At 35.9% G+C, this 12,623-nt stretch overlaps 1 protein-coding gene and 1 long non-coding RNA gene across 2 annotated transcripts; one reads left to right on the plus strand and one right to left on the minus strand.

The window, feature by feature from the left end:
* Positions 1 to 14: 14 nt before the first annotated feature.
* LOC109109662 lies at positions 15 to 2,466 on the plus strand. The gene is made up of 4 exons (XR_006160395.1): positions 15 to 317; positions 490 to 585; positions 1,620 to 1,709; positions 1,836 to 2,466. It is a non-coding gene; the product is annotated as an uncharacterized LOC109109662 (long non-coding RNA).
* A 2,219-nt stretch (positions 2,467 to 4,685) lies between these two features.
* On the minus strand, positions 4,686 to 11,365 carry LOC109109242. Its single transcript, XM_042759406.1, has 7 exons — positions 11,287 to 11,365; positions 8,821 to 8,910; positions 7,985 to 8,284; positions 7,633 to 7,881; positions 6,123 to 6,274; positions 5,905 to 6,042; positions 4,686 to 5,793 (listed from the first exon to the last, which is right to left on the minus strand). Exons 2-7 carry the CDS (start codon positions 8,858 to 8,860, stop codon positions 5,629 to 5,631), a joined length of 1,044 nt encoding a protein of 347 aa, XP_042615340.1. The 5' UTR covers positions 8,861 to 8,910; positions 11,287 to 11,365; the 3' UTR covers positions 4,686 to 5,628.
* Between the last annotated feature and the right edge of the window lie 1,258 nt (positions 11,366 to 12,623).

Consider the following 12,623-nt stretch of genomic DNA (forward strand, 5'->3'; position numbering starts at 1 on the left):
GTTTAATGTGATCTGCATTGATCCATGCTCCACTTCTTATTATATAATATGTAGTAACTCTGCAGATAAATAACTTAAACAAAAGCTATTTTAATATATAAATGGGTTTACTTTACGTTAAATCATGTCACAATCAAATAGCAGATGATTAGCTCCCCTTAACCAACTTGATTAATTTGACCTACTGAACTTTTATTTTAAAACATCAGGATCTTCAGAAGCTCATGCTCTGATAACTGGAGTGATTGCAGCACTGAGTGTCACATTTCTGCTCATTTTCTTTCTGGCCTTGCTGTGGTGCTGCAAACACAACAAAGGTTTGTCTCACCTCTTTAAATCAGCATAGAGTACTTTTACAGACTGTCTTAACAATAATGACCTTTGAAAGTGTATTATGGTTAAAGATCATTTTATATAAATATCTGTCATAATCTGAGGGCAAGAAAGCTGTTTGTGAATCATTCCTGAGGTTTCTCTGTGTCTGAGTAGGTGCAGGATCTCCGTCTTTCTCTACTGACCATCAGCCACAAAAAATCCGACAGACATCAGAACAGAAGAAGAGTGGACAAACACCACTGCAGTCCGGTCAGTCTCAGTCATCACCCAGAAATACTTACAATATCTTGATGAATGGACGGATGGACGGATGGACGGATGGATGGATGGATGGATGGATGGATGGATGGATGGATGGATGGATGGATGGATGGATAGAACAGTGGATGGATGGATAGAACAGTGGATGGATGGATGGATGGATGGATGGATGGATGGATGGATGGATGGATGGATGAGATAGAACAGTGGATGGATGGATGGATGGATGGATGGATGGATGGATGGATGGATGGATGGATGGATGGATGGATGGAGTGGATGGATGGATGGATGGATGGATGGATGGATGGATGAGATAGATAGAACAGTGGATGGATGGATGGATGGATGGATGGATGGATGGATAGAACAGTGGATGGATGAATGGATGGATGAGATAGATAGAACAGTGGATGGATGGATGGATGGATGGATGGATGGATGGATGGATGGATGGATGAGATATAATGGATGGATGGATGGATGGTTGGATGGATGGATGGATGGATGGATGGATGGATGGATGGATGGATAGAACAGTGGATGGATGAATGGATGGATGAGATAGATAGAACAGTGGATGGATGGATAGATGGATGGATGGATGGATGGATGGATGGATGGATGGATGGATGGATGGATGGATGGTGGATGAGATAGGATGGTGGATGGATGGATGGATGGGATGGATGGATGGATGGATGGATGGATGGATGGTTGGATGGTTGGATGGATGGATGAGATATAACAGTGGATGGATGGATGGATGGATGGATGAGATAGATGGATGGATGGATGGATGGATGGATGGATGGATAAATAGATTGATGATCTTTGCGTGTCTGACCTATATAGAAACAAGTACTTTGGTTTAAATTATTTAATTTTATGATGGACAACAAAATAGTAGCCATCATCAGTTTAGGACAAAAAATAAACTCAGTAAATACAAACAACTGAAAGATCAAAGCTAGAAAAAGAGAGGAAAATGTCTCACTCATTCATTATTTGTCTTAATGCAGATACCATATATGGACCTTCTGATGTGACCTACGTAAAGATTGACCTGAAATCATTGAATGAAATTAAGAAGAAAAAGAAAGAAAACAAAGGTATGACACCAAACCTGCTGAGATGTCTTTCGCAGTTATTTCTTGTAACATAATACAGTAAAATAAATGCATATATGTTAAGATAATTGTAAAATAAATGTATGATCCACTCTTGTCATCTGTTAGGAAAGGAGAGTTCTGACACGGTTTACTCCAAACTGAAGATTTAAGGTGAAGTATACTAAAAACAATGCAAAATATCATAATATAAGGCAGTTACATGTTTTATACTTGTGAATTAATTTGTATAATTTCAGGTTCTGTTGCTGGATCTATATGATGAATACTCAATTTTTATCAACAATGGAATTCAAAAATGTATCAAATGTTGGTGACTTGGATATATTATCCTAATTCTTAATCGAATTGTTTAAATTATTCACCATAACATGCATACATTCATAATCCATGATATTTTAAAACTAGATTTGTGTCAGCACAACACACAATCCTTCTAACCGCTGATACACTGGGTGCATAAGCATTCATCTTACATAACTGTTACATTACTAATATGTCTAACAAAATATTAAACATTATAAGAAAATATGTCATGGTCTATGTTCATGTATTGATCTTTCCTCTCATTGTCCACTAGATGTCATCATAGAGACGATTTGGTAGTTTCATCCATATTTTACTGTGTGCTAGTTTTTGATCATCTTATTTTGGTATTTACTGCGTGTTTGTCCTCTTACTTTCATACCTGCACTGTTTGTACTTTAATCATGTATGTTAATAAAATGTATTTTCCAAACAAGTTGTGAGAACTAAATAAAGTACTATATAATTTGTGAACCACCAAGACCAAAAGCAATCAAGAGCAGAGGTGTGGCCCACACCAACACCATTCAAAATCTCAGCAGAGGAAGATTAATTAACCAGCTTCATTTAGGGATGTAACGATTAACCGCGAGCCGGTCGAAAATCTATTAAAATATGTGATGATTCAAATCGGTTGAGATGCCAAACAAATCGCGATACAGTTGGAGTAGGAGTTTATATGAATGTATCTCTGAGAGGAACTGACTATATCTTTAGAAAATTTTACGTGGTATTTTCTTTTCATCTTGCCTCTGAACGATGCATGTCAAAGTAGTGTTCATAAGAGCAGCTCTGCTTTCTTTACAGCTGTAACCAAGGAAACACTGTATCATTGCTGTTCATGAGCGCCACCTGCTGTCAGAGAGTGAATCTGCATCTCTTTCAGCTCGGCTGCTGTTTCCTTCAGATGTGTTTTATGTAGTATAGTTTCACAAAATTAAAGTCAGGCCATTCATTTTTTGCTTCAAATTTCGAAATTATACAGTCTAATTTAGATTAAGAACTACTCATGTTACATATATGCTGCATCTTTGTTTGGATCCTGATGAAAATCCAATGGTTGCCTCTAATTTTAAATGGAAAGAGCACAGACAAAGCCTTGGTTTGTTCATATTAAGAGATTTATTTTATTTTTTGCAACTTACTTGTTTAATTTGGGGTTTGTTTAAAAATTTTAATTTAGATTTGTTATATTTTGATTTCACAAAGAAATGTGCAGCAATAGCCTAATAAAGCAACACCTTTTCATTTACTGTATAATGTCTTCAGTCTCATTTTGTTGGGAAAAAAAAAATGGTGAGAACATCGAATTGTGAGTTGAGTGAATCATTAAATCCATACTTATTACAAACCAGCTTGTTTTAATTTTTATAATATGTCTACAGAAGTTCTTATTGAGAGTGAACAGATGTTTAGCGACAATGGTATTTTATTGAGTTTATTTTTTAGTCACCGTTATAGTGTTTAGTGTTTTAGCTAGGCTCTTGACCCTTGACTATTTAACATAACTTTTTCTCACTCCTGTAAATGTGTGTTTATTAGACAGATTTATTATGACAAAAAAAAACTAAGAGAAAATAAAATTGTTATGTGTTTATGATGAGATCTGATACATCTCATTCAGGTAACACTCTTATTATGTGGGATAACAATAATGTTACTGACTAAACCTTGTGATAATTCGGTATCTCTGAGATTTAACGCAGTTGCCATCTTAAAAATACAATTTGCACAGAAAGTTTTCAACAACTGCATTTTGACACACACAAACATCAAGAATCAGCATATGAAACTCAGCAGTGTTGACAATCAACAAAATATACAGATAATCTCTGACCATTACAAAACAAGCAACTAAAGTCACGATAAAACAGGAAAAATAAAAGCAAATAGTAAGAATACAAAAGAGTGAGACAATTTGTCTGTATAATTTATTCATGCCAGAATGCATGCTGGGAGTCATGGATAAGTTTTGTACTATGATAGCCCCCATCATGCCCTGCAGCAGGAAGACTTTCATTTGAATGCCACCAGTGTTGAGATTGATATGCTGATTCGTGATGTCTCTGTTTGTCTGAAATATCTTTCAAAATTTTCTGTATACATTGTGTTTTTTGAAATCATCAGGATTTTTTGGTTGTCATGACACTGCTGGGTCTCAAGCTGTAGTATCACAAGGTTACGCTTTTATTTTTTATATTAATATATTTTTCAATTTTCTCTATATGGCATTTTTTTATACGTTTCAAGTATCTTATTCTGTTCACCAAAGATAAATGTGAATTTCCTGTTTGTGCTGCCAGTAAAAACCAAATCAGTTAAATGCGGAAATCATTAATGCCCTTCTTCAGCTAAATACATTACAATCTAGATTCTAGTACTTTTTTCATTATGAGCTTTAATCTGGGATGTCAGATCCTGCTCCTGGAGGCCTGGTGTCCTGCAAAGTTTAGCTTCAACCAGCTTCAACACAACTGCCTGGAAGTTTCTAATGAAACTGAAGACCTTGATTACTTTGGTTCAGGTGTGTTTAATCAGAGCTGATCTAAACTCTGCAGGATAGTGGTCCTCCAGGAAGAGGTTTGGACAGCCCTGCCTTGAATGAAATAGAACGAGTGCAGTAAACAAATAACAAATGATCAAAAAAAAACCTACTTTGCAATTGCCTTTATTTTACAAAAAAATAAAACTGTTTAGTATTACATTCAGTTTCCATCTCCATTCCTAACTAAACAGTTGTCAACCCAGAGAAAATGTGTAGTACAACAGACAATTATGTTCAGAACAGCATATTATCACTATTCCTTCAGTATGTGTACTGTGCACAGTATGCTTTTTATTCATTTATTTTATTTTTTATTTTATTTGCCAAAATGTGCAACCACAGGACACTACATGAGATAAAGAATGCTACAATCATGTAATTGCCCTCAACTTGACTTTTTTTATTTCCAGTTAAGGAAGGAACGAGACACTATATGTGCTGTGATTTTTAACACCAAATTTTCATCAATTTTTAAAATCAGTTTGATCTTCAAAATGACATTTTTTAAACAAAATGGGATTACAAATGCAAAACGACACTTTTTTTCAGAGATGGCAACTCAGCTCGATGCTACTTGCTGAATTAAACATGCTACACAGGACAACAACATAGGACTGTATGAAATGTATATCATTACACTTTTAAAAATAAAAAGTTCTTTATTGCCATTGATGGTTCCATGAAGAATATTTCCATTCCCCAAAAGGTTCTTTAACAGTTCTTCATATTATTAAAATATTCGTCACGCTAAGATTTTTTTTTTTTTTTTTAAGAGTTTAAAAGTTCTTTGGGGAACCAAAAATGATTCTTCCACTGCACTGCTTTGAAAACCTGCTTTTTGAACCTTTATTCTTAAGAGTGTATTGCATATGCTGTTTTTACAAAATAGGAGGCAGCATACAAATATATTGCATCCATCAATGATCCTCAAAACCATCTATTCACTAGTAAAAAACACAAAATTTACATTAAATATTTTTTTTTCTCACAAAAATCTTAAATCTCCACTGAAGTGACGTCTCAGGCATGTACAGTATGTGTGCGTTTGTGTCATATCTCTCCCAGTTTGCAGTAAACTGTGTTTATTGGTTCTGAATCGGGTTCTGCTGCCTGGTGAACTGTAGCTTTTACTTTAATAGTTCTGTCCGGTCCAGATTGCTGTTGCTCCTGATTGTCTCTCATCACCTCCACACTGTCTACTTGACAAGCCTTGGTCTGAGAAAGACACAAATAAACAGGTCACACAGAGTTTCACCATGGATCAAAGGACATTGATTCAAATTACAATATCACTATTCGGATGAGATTCGGTAATATATTGCATACATGTCGTGATGGAGTATCATAGATGGTTTCTACTTTGTTGCTGATGGTGTTGTTTCTTGGAGATGTCTGGGATGCGGCCGGCTTTTCCACTGTGCTGTAGATTGTCTCATGATGCTGTTGAATCACAATATGTCTGGACTGATACAGAGAGAAAGAACAGAGTTTAAAAAATCATGATAAATAATTCCGTTCTGAAAGAGAATTTGTCTGAATTATACCTGCGGATGAACTTTTGAACACTTTCTTCTCTTGACAAATACTACAATGAAACCCATAAACAAAACCAATAAAACACCAACACCAATGGTGACAATGTTCGAAGCGCTGAGTGACGGTGGAGAGTGCGAATCACTTTGCAGCTTTTCATGGCCTGAAGATAAATACAGAAATAATAACACATTTTAGAAAAACAAACAACAACAAAACAGCTATTTACACTCAACTTTTTGAATATAGTATTGTTATGTTATTGTTTTATTTTGAATATATATATTTTTTAATTAAATTAAATTTGAAGGCCAGATGTGCTTATGTTATATGTATAAACAATTTTCTTGATACAGCATAATATCTCGGGTATGGCACTAAATTAGCAAATAGCCAAGCCATCATCAGCTCATCATCAACAGCGATCATAATAGAGATGGAGCACTATTAAATATGAAGCAAAAGACCACAGACTTCAAACACATTTTAGAATATCTTTAAAGAAAACAACAGCCCTATTGTCCTAATCTGCAATTGGTGAGCTGGTGGCTTTAGCCCCCGATTATTGTCGAAATCCGCTGATCTTTTTGAAATCTCACGTCATAAACGTCAAATGATATAGATTTCAATTAAAATTCTTTCACTTTGTTTGGCCGTAGCGCAGTAGTGATGAAAAAGAGAAAAGGTTGTTTTAAAACGGTGTATCAGGTTAACAGTTCTTAAACAACAACATCTCAAAAACTTGCGCTCTATTCTGTTCGTGTTTTTAAAAGCACAAAAGCCTTCATTCGTTAAGTTCACTGCATTTTTAAAGCGCTCAACAAACCGCTAATGATAGGAATAATAAAACGGTAATGATAGGAGCTGATAAGGTAATAATAAAAATTCAGAAAACTGATGTGCCTAATAACTGTGCACACTTCAAAATGTCACCTTGTGTTTTAAGGTAGAATGGAAAATTAAATAAATAAAATACAATAAATGCAGAACAGTGAAGTTATTGATGCACCTTAAAAAATTTCTTAGCACCTGCAAGAAAACACTTCTAGAGCTGCCAGTGCTATTCACATTTAGCAGTTTGGCCCATAGGATAGTATATTGTAGCGATATAAACAATGAAGCAGTTTGTGGTGCCAAACTTAATGCAAATAGTTAACCAGTCACTCTGTGTTTGCCTTATTATATAATCATGCACTTAGTAAAGCCACAGAAACGCTTCACTTCAGTCCCTGGAGGAAACGGTTCTAATCTTGTGATGTAAACACCCCTCTGTTTCTTCCTTCTGTCTTTCTTTCATAAGAAACCTGAGGGGATTTTCATGACCACATATTCACAGATGTGACAGCTAATAAAACACATTGCTCATCAAGTTAATGTTATTCATCTCATGAATACACAAAGAAGAACTTTTAATTTTAATGAATAGACAGTGTGAAATCCCAAACCTGAATTACTACAGGGTAAAGTACAATCAGTGTGAAACATGACACAAGATGAGTAGTAAATACAATTCATGCTTACACATAACTTCGGAAGCCTGAGAATGATTCTTGCTCACGTGGTTGCTGACGTGGCACTGGATGTTGTCCGTTGCATTCACAGTGATGTTAATGGAGGATGGAGAGGCTTGTGTCTTTGCACAGACACCTTGGTCGCAGTCAAACACGGCCCAGCTGCCATCAACCGAACAGTTTACTGTGGCCTGACACAGTCCAGCAGATGAATTGAAGTCGTATTGACTCACTTTGATTACAGGCTCAGAGACAGTGTCTGAAAAAACACCGTAGATGTGTTACAGCAACATTTGAGATAAGATACTGAATTATAAATCATGTACTAAGCATACAATGTAAATGAGATGGATAGATCTTACTCTCCACTGAAAGTGTGAATGCAGCCAGAGTTTCTTGCTGCCACTTCTCAAGGGCCTCATAAAGTCCACTGTCGTTTTCCTCAAGGTTGTGTATGGTCAAAGACCAGTCTGAGATGTTTAAGCTCATTCTTTTCTTAAAATGAGGGGAAACTTCGTCTGAGTCTGTCAGCATCTCTTTCCTGTTGAATCGGTGCCATCTAACTTTAGTTAGCCGATGTGACTGATTTCTGGGATTGATGCTCAGTCGGATTGAGCTTCCTTTCAATCCATAATGATTCTCCTGGCAATCAGCGACAAAACCTGCATGAATTAAAATTTTATTTATGTTCATACATAACTGTTCAGTGTACTGAAGATCAGTATCTTACTACAACTGAAAACATGGAGAGAAACTGAATTCTGAAAACTCCCTGTATAATTTGTAATGCAGTATAATTCACCTATGTATACACAGTATGAACTACTTTTTGCACCATATATAGGCTATAAAAAAGTATTAAAGCTGTCACTGGGGCAGTACCTTTTTGAAAGGTTCACCTTTGTACCATATTTACCCCTGAGGGGTGCATCTTGGTAGCATAAAGGTACATATTGGTCTCTAAAATGTACATATAAGCTTTTTAAAGGACAACCACCCCAGTAACAGCTGTTGTACCTTTATTTCTGAGAGTGTACTTATATGCTTTTATCAGGTTGTAAATTCTTGCAAATATCTTTTTTTTGTGTGTGTTTTCTTGGAAACTATTCCTTCAATAAATAACGTTTAAGAAGAACCTGTAAGGGGAATCTTTTGACTCTGTTTGAGCTGGGAAATTCTTCATAAAGCAGATACGCACCTAAACTAAAGCAAAAAATCCACCACAGAATGAGTTTCATAGCTGTCAGCTCGACTTTGAAGACTGAAAATAAGACTTCCTGTTGAGCACCTGCAGGCAAGAAACAGAAAAGTGTATGTCAGCAGTGCAGTTCTTCTGCAAAAAAAAAAAAAAAGTTTACAAACAGAGCAGCAAATGAAGCAATCTAAATGAATGAAGAATTCCACCTCAACCAACTGTTTAGACCAACTTTTTTATGTCCACTAATGACTTATTATTTCCACAATAGCCTCAGTCTTCTGTACTTCTGTAAACCTCAACAAAATAGAGAATGAGAGATTACTGTAACTATGTGTTCATGGGTGGGTGGGTGTGTGTGTGTGAGTGTGTGCAGTTAGCGGAAAGTTTGAATCTCCTCTGAGCTTGAGATGATTTTTTAAAAGTTTTCAGTGTTGTTTTACAATGAGTCACAGACAACAGAAAAGGTCATCTCCGCCAACACACACGCATACATACAATTGTGAAATTAATTCAAATGGAATTTTTATAATTAAAGTCTTGCCTACTCAATGTACACCACAAGCACATATTATAGATTCTAAATGAAATCTTAAAGATCAGAAATTTGTGCAAAATTTTGCCAAGCAAATGTTTAAAGGGGTCATATGATGCGATTTAAATTTTTCCTTTCTCTTTGAAGTGTTACAAGCTCTTGTTCCATAAAGAAGATCTGTGAAGTTGCAAAGACTAAAGACTTAAATCCAGGGAGATATTCTTTATAAAAGTTAAGAGTCAACCACACCCCCCTAAAATGGCTCATTCTTTCCCCCCCCCCCCCCCACACACACACACATGTCTACGTCATGATGTGGGAAGATTTGTATAACGCCGCCCAGATGTACACGCAAAGAAAGAAGGAGTAACTTTGATTCTCGCTGTCGCCATGTTGTGGAGACGCTGTTTCATTGTGAAAGCGAAAATACTTTGTTTGGTCTTCCAAAAGAGGGCACAACTAGAAATCAGTGGTTAAGTTGTATTTATAACACTGTTACAGAACAGTTCAACCCAAATATTCAGATGTGTGCAGCGCATTTTATGGAGGACTGTTTCCTGATCCTGGGAGAGAAGACTACAATGTTCTGACTCACAGTCTGTAAGTACGTTTATATATGTAAAGGATTTGCCACTCATGATTCAAACACGAGTTTTGAGCAGCGGTTCTCAATTCCAGTCCTCGCGCCCCCCTGCTCTGCACATTTTGTTTGTTTCTCTTATCGCTTCAGACGTTTGTTTTATTCGATCGTAAGTGCCCTATGAACTGGTCCCCCATGATTCCAGTCCGAAGCAAACGTATATGTTCCATTCAAAGTGCATTGAAGTGTGCAAGACATGAATTTAAATTGTATTTATTTACAGAGGTCCGTGAATGAATGTTCCGAAGTGAGGTAAACTTCAACAGATTTCCCCTGCTCAGGGAGTAGGGAGCAATGAACACTGTGTAGGGACCATGTCAATGGGAACACAGTTCATGCACAGAGCTCACTTTTTAACGAGCTGGTTATCTATATCAGGTGTGTTAACAAAGAGAGACGTGCGAAATATGCAGAGCTGGGGGGCACAAGGACTGGAATTGAGAACTGCTGGTGTAGAGTAGCGCTTGTAGTTTGTCGTTTGTTCTCCGATCACAAATAAAGACATGGTTTTATGTTTATGCAGCGCAGGCGCGATGCAACGAGTAAAAACACAGTATAAGTCATTATAATCCATAATTATGTCCCCACTGGATGCAACAAATGGCTAGTTTGTAATGGGTTTTATAGTTTTTGTCTTGTAGTGCTGGTGTTCTGACCAGGACATGCATCACAGTAAGGTGAGGGGCATAACATTTCCGTCACACACTTGAGGTATTCAGCCAATCACAATGCACTGGATAGCTGGCCAATCAGACCACACCTCGCTTTTCAGAGCAATAAGTCTTGTGAAAATCGACCCGTTTCAGAAAGGCGGAGCATAGAGGAGCAACAATAATGTACAGTATATGGAAAATAATGTGTTTTTTGAACCTTAAACTGCATAAACACATTTCATTACACCAAATACACAAAATAATGTTCTTTTTAGCAGCATCATATGACCCCTTTAAGTGTCCACCTTTTTTTACAGAAATAAGCAGATAACACCACAAACAACTAAACCTGCTTAACCAGGGAACACTTGCTTTAACCAGTCATTAAAACTTTAATGTAAACAAAAAAAACTACTGCCATGTTGTCAAAAGTTCATATCACTTGTGTCAAATCTAGAATTGCAAACCTGAAAACATTGCACATTCAGAAACAGCTGTGTACGCACTGCACAGTTATAAAAACTCAGTCTATTTTATAATAAATTAAAGTGAAACCGAATATGCATGCATTCACATTTCACTCATTACATGTCAAATATATAAAAGCCAGAAATTGATCCCATACTACAGCGAGTTCTTACCTGCAAGATCTGTTGTAGTAAATGTCTTACACAGGATGAGACGCAATGGTTTTCCACTCTCAAACTCAAAAACATTGTCTTCCTGTTCATTTGCATGTTTGAAACGAGAAAATTTCTACCCCACAATATGAAAGTGATGTCATATGGAAACTATGATTAACACATCACAATAGATCTATCTATCTATCTATCTATCTATCTATCTATCTATCTATCTATCTATCTATCTATCTATCTATTTATATATATCTTAAAAGAAGAAAGGTGGTTTTTTTTTGCTTTTTTTTTTCTAATTGGTGGATATTATTTAATTTAAAAGCACATAAAAGCACCTAAAGTGTACGTATTACTAAAGTAATTTACATGTGAATAAAGTAAATATTAGTACCATGAAGTGCATATTAGCACCTTAAAAGTAAATATTAATACTTAGATTAGTATACAAGATTAGTAACTTAAAAGTACATAACAGTTATACCTCAAGACTGAATAGTAGTACTGTGAAAGGACATATTAGTACCGAAAGTGTGCATATTAGTACCTCAAAAGTACTTATTAGTACCCTAATGTGCATATTAGCACCTTATAAGTACATATTAATACCTTAAAAGTACATTTTTGCACCCTAAAATACATCTTAAAAGTGCATATTAGTACCCTAACATACATGTTAGTGCCTTAAAAGTACACATGTGACCCTGGAGCACAAAACCTGCCTTAAGTTGCTGAGGTATGTTTGTAGCAATAGCCAAAAATACAACGTATGGGTCAAAATTATTGATTTTTCTTTTATTCCAAAAATCATTAGGATATTAAGTAAGGATCAAGTTCCATGAATATATTTTGTAAATTTCCTACTGTAAATGTATTAAAACTTAACGTTTGATTAGTAACATGCATTGCTAAGAACTTAATTTGAACAACTTTAAAGGTGATTTTCTCAGTATTTCGATTTTTTTTTTTGCACCTTCAGATTCCAGATTTTCAAATAGTTGTATCTCGGCCAAATATAGTCCTTAAGCTTATTTATTCCCCAGACAGCATGCAGTGTTGGCCCAGATCCGCCCCAGATCCAGCCCACATTGATTTTCACACGGGCCAGATGTGGGCCGAATCTGGGCCAACACTATGTTGCTATCTGGGTCAGCTTTCAGATCTCAAAAAATTTACCCTTATGACTGGTTTTGTGGTCCAGGGTCACATATTTGTATCTTAAAGTACATATTAGTGCATGTTAAAATTACATATTACCTTAAAATGACATATTAATATAAATATTAGTACCTTAAAAGTACTTATTAGTACCCTAAAGTGCATATTAGCACATTATAAGTGCA

The sequence above is a fragment of the Cyprinus carpio genome, chromosome A7 (assembly GCF_018340385.1).
Source record: "Cyprinus carpio isolate SPL01 chromosome A7, ASM1834038v1, whole genome shotgun sequence".
Classification (NCBI taxonomy): Eukaryota; Metazoa; Chordata; class Actinopteri; order Cypriniformes; family Cyprinidae; genus Cyprinus; species Cyprinus carpio.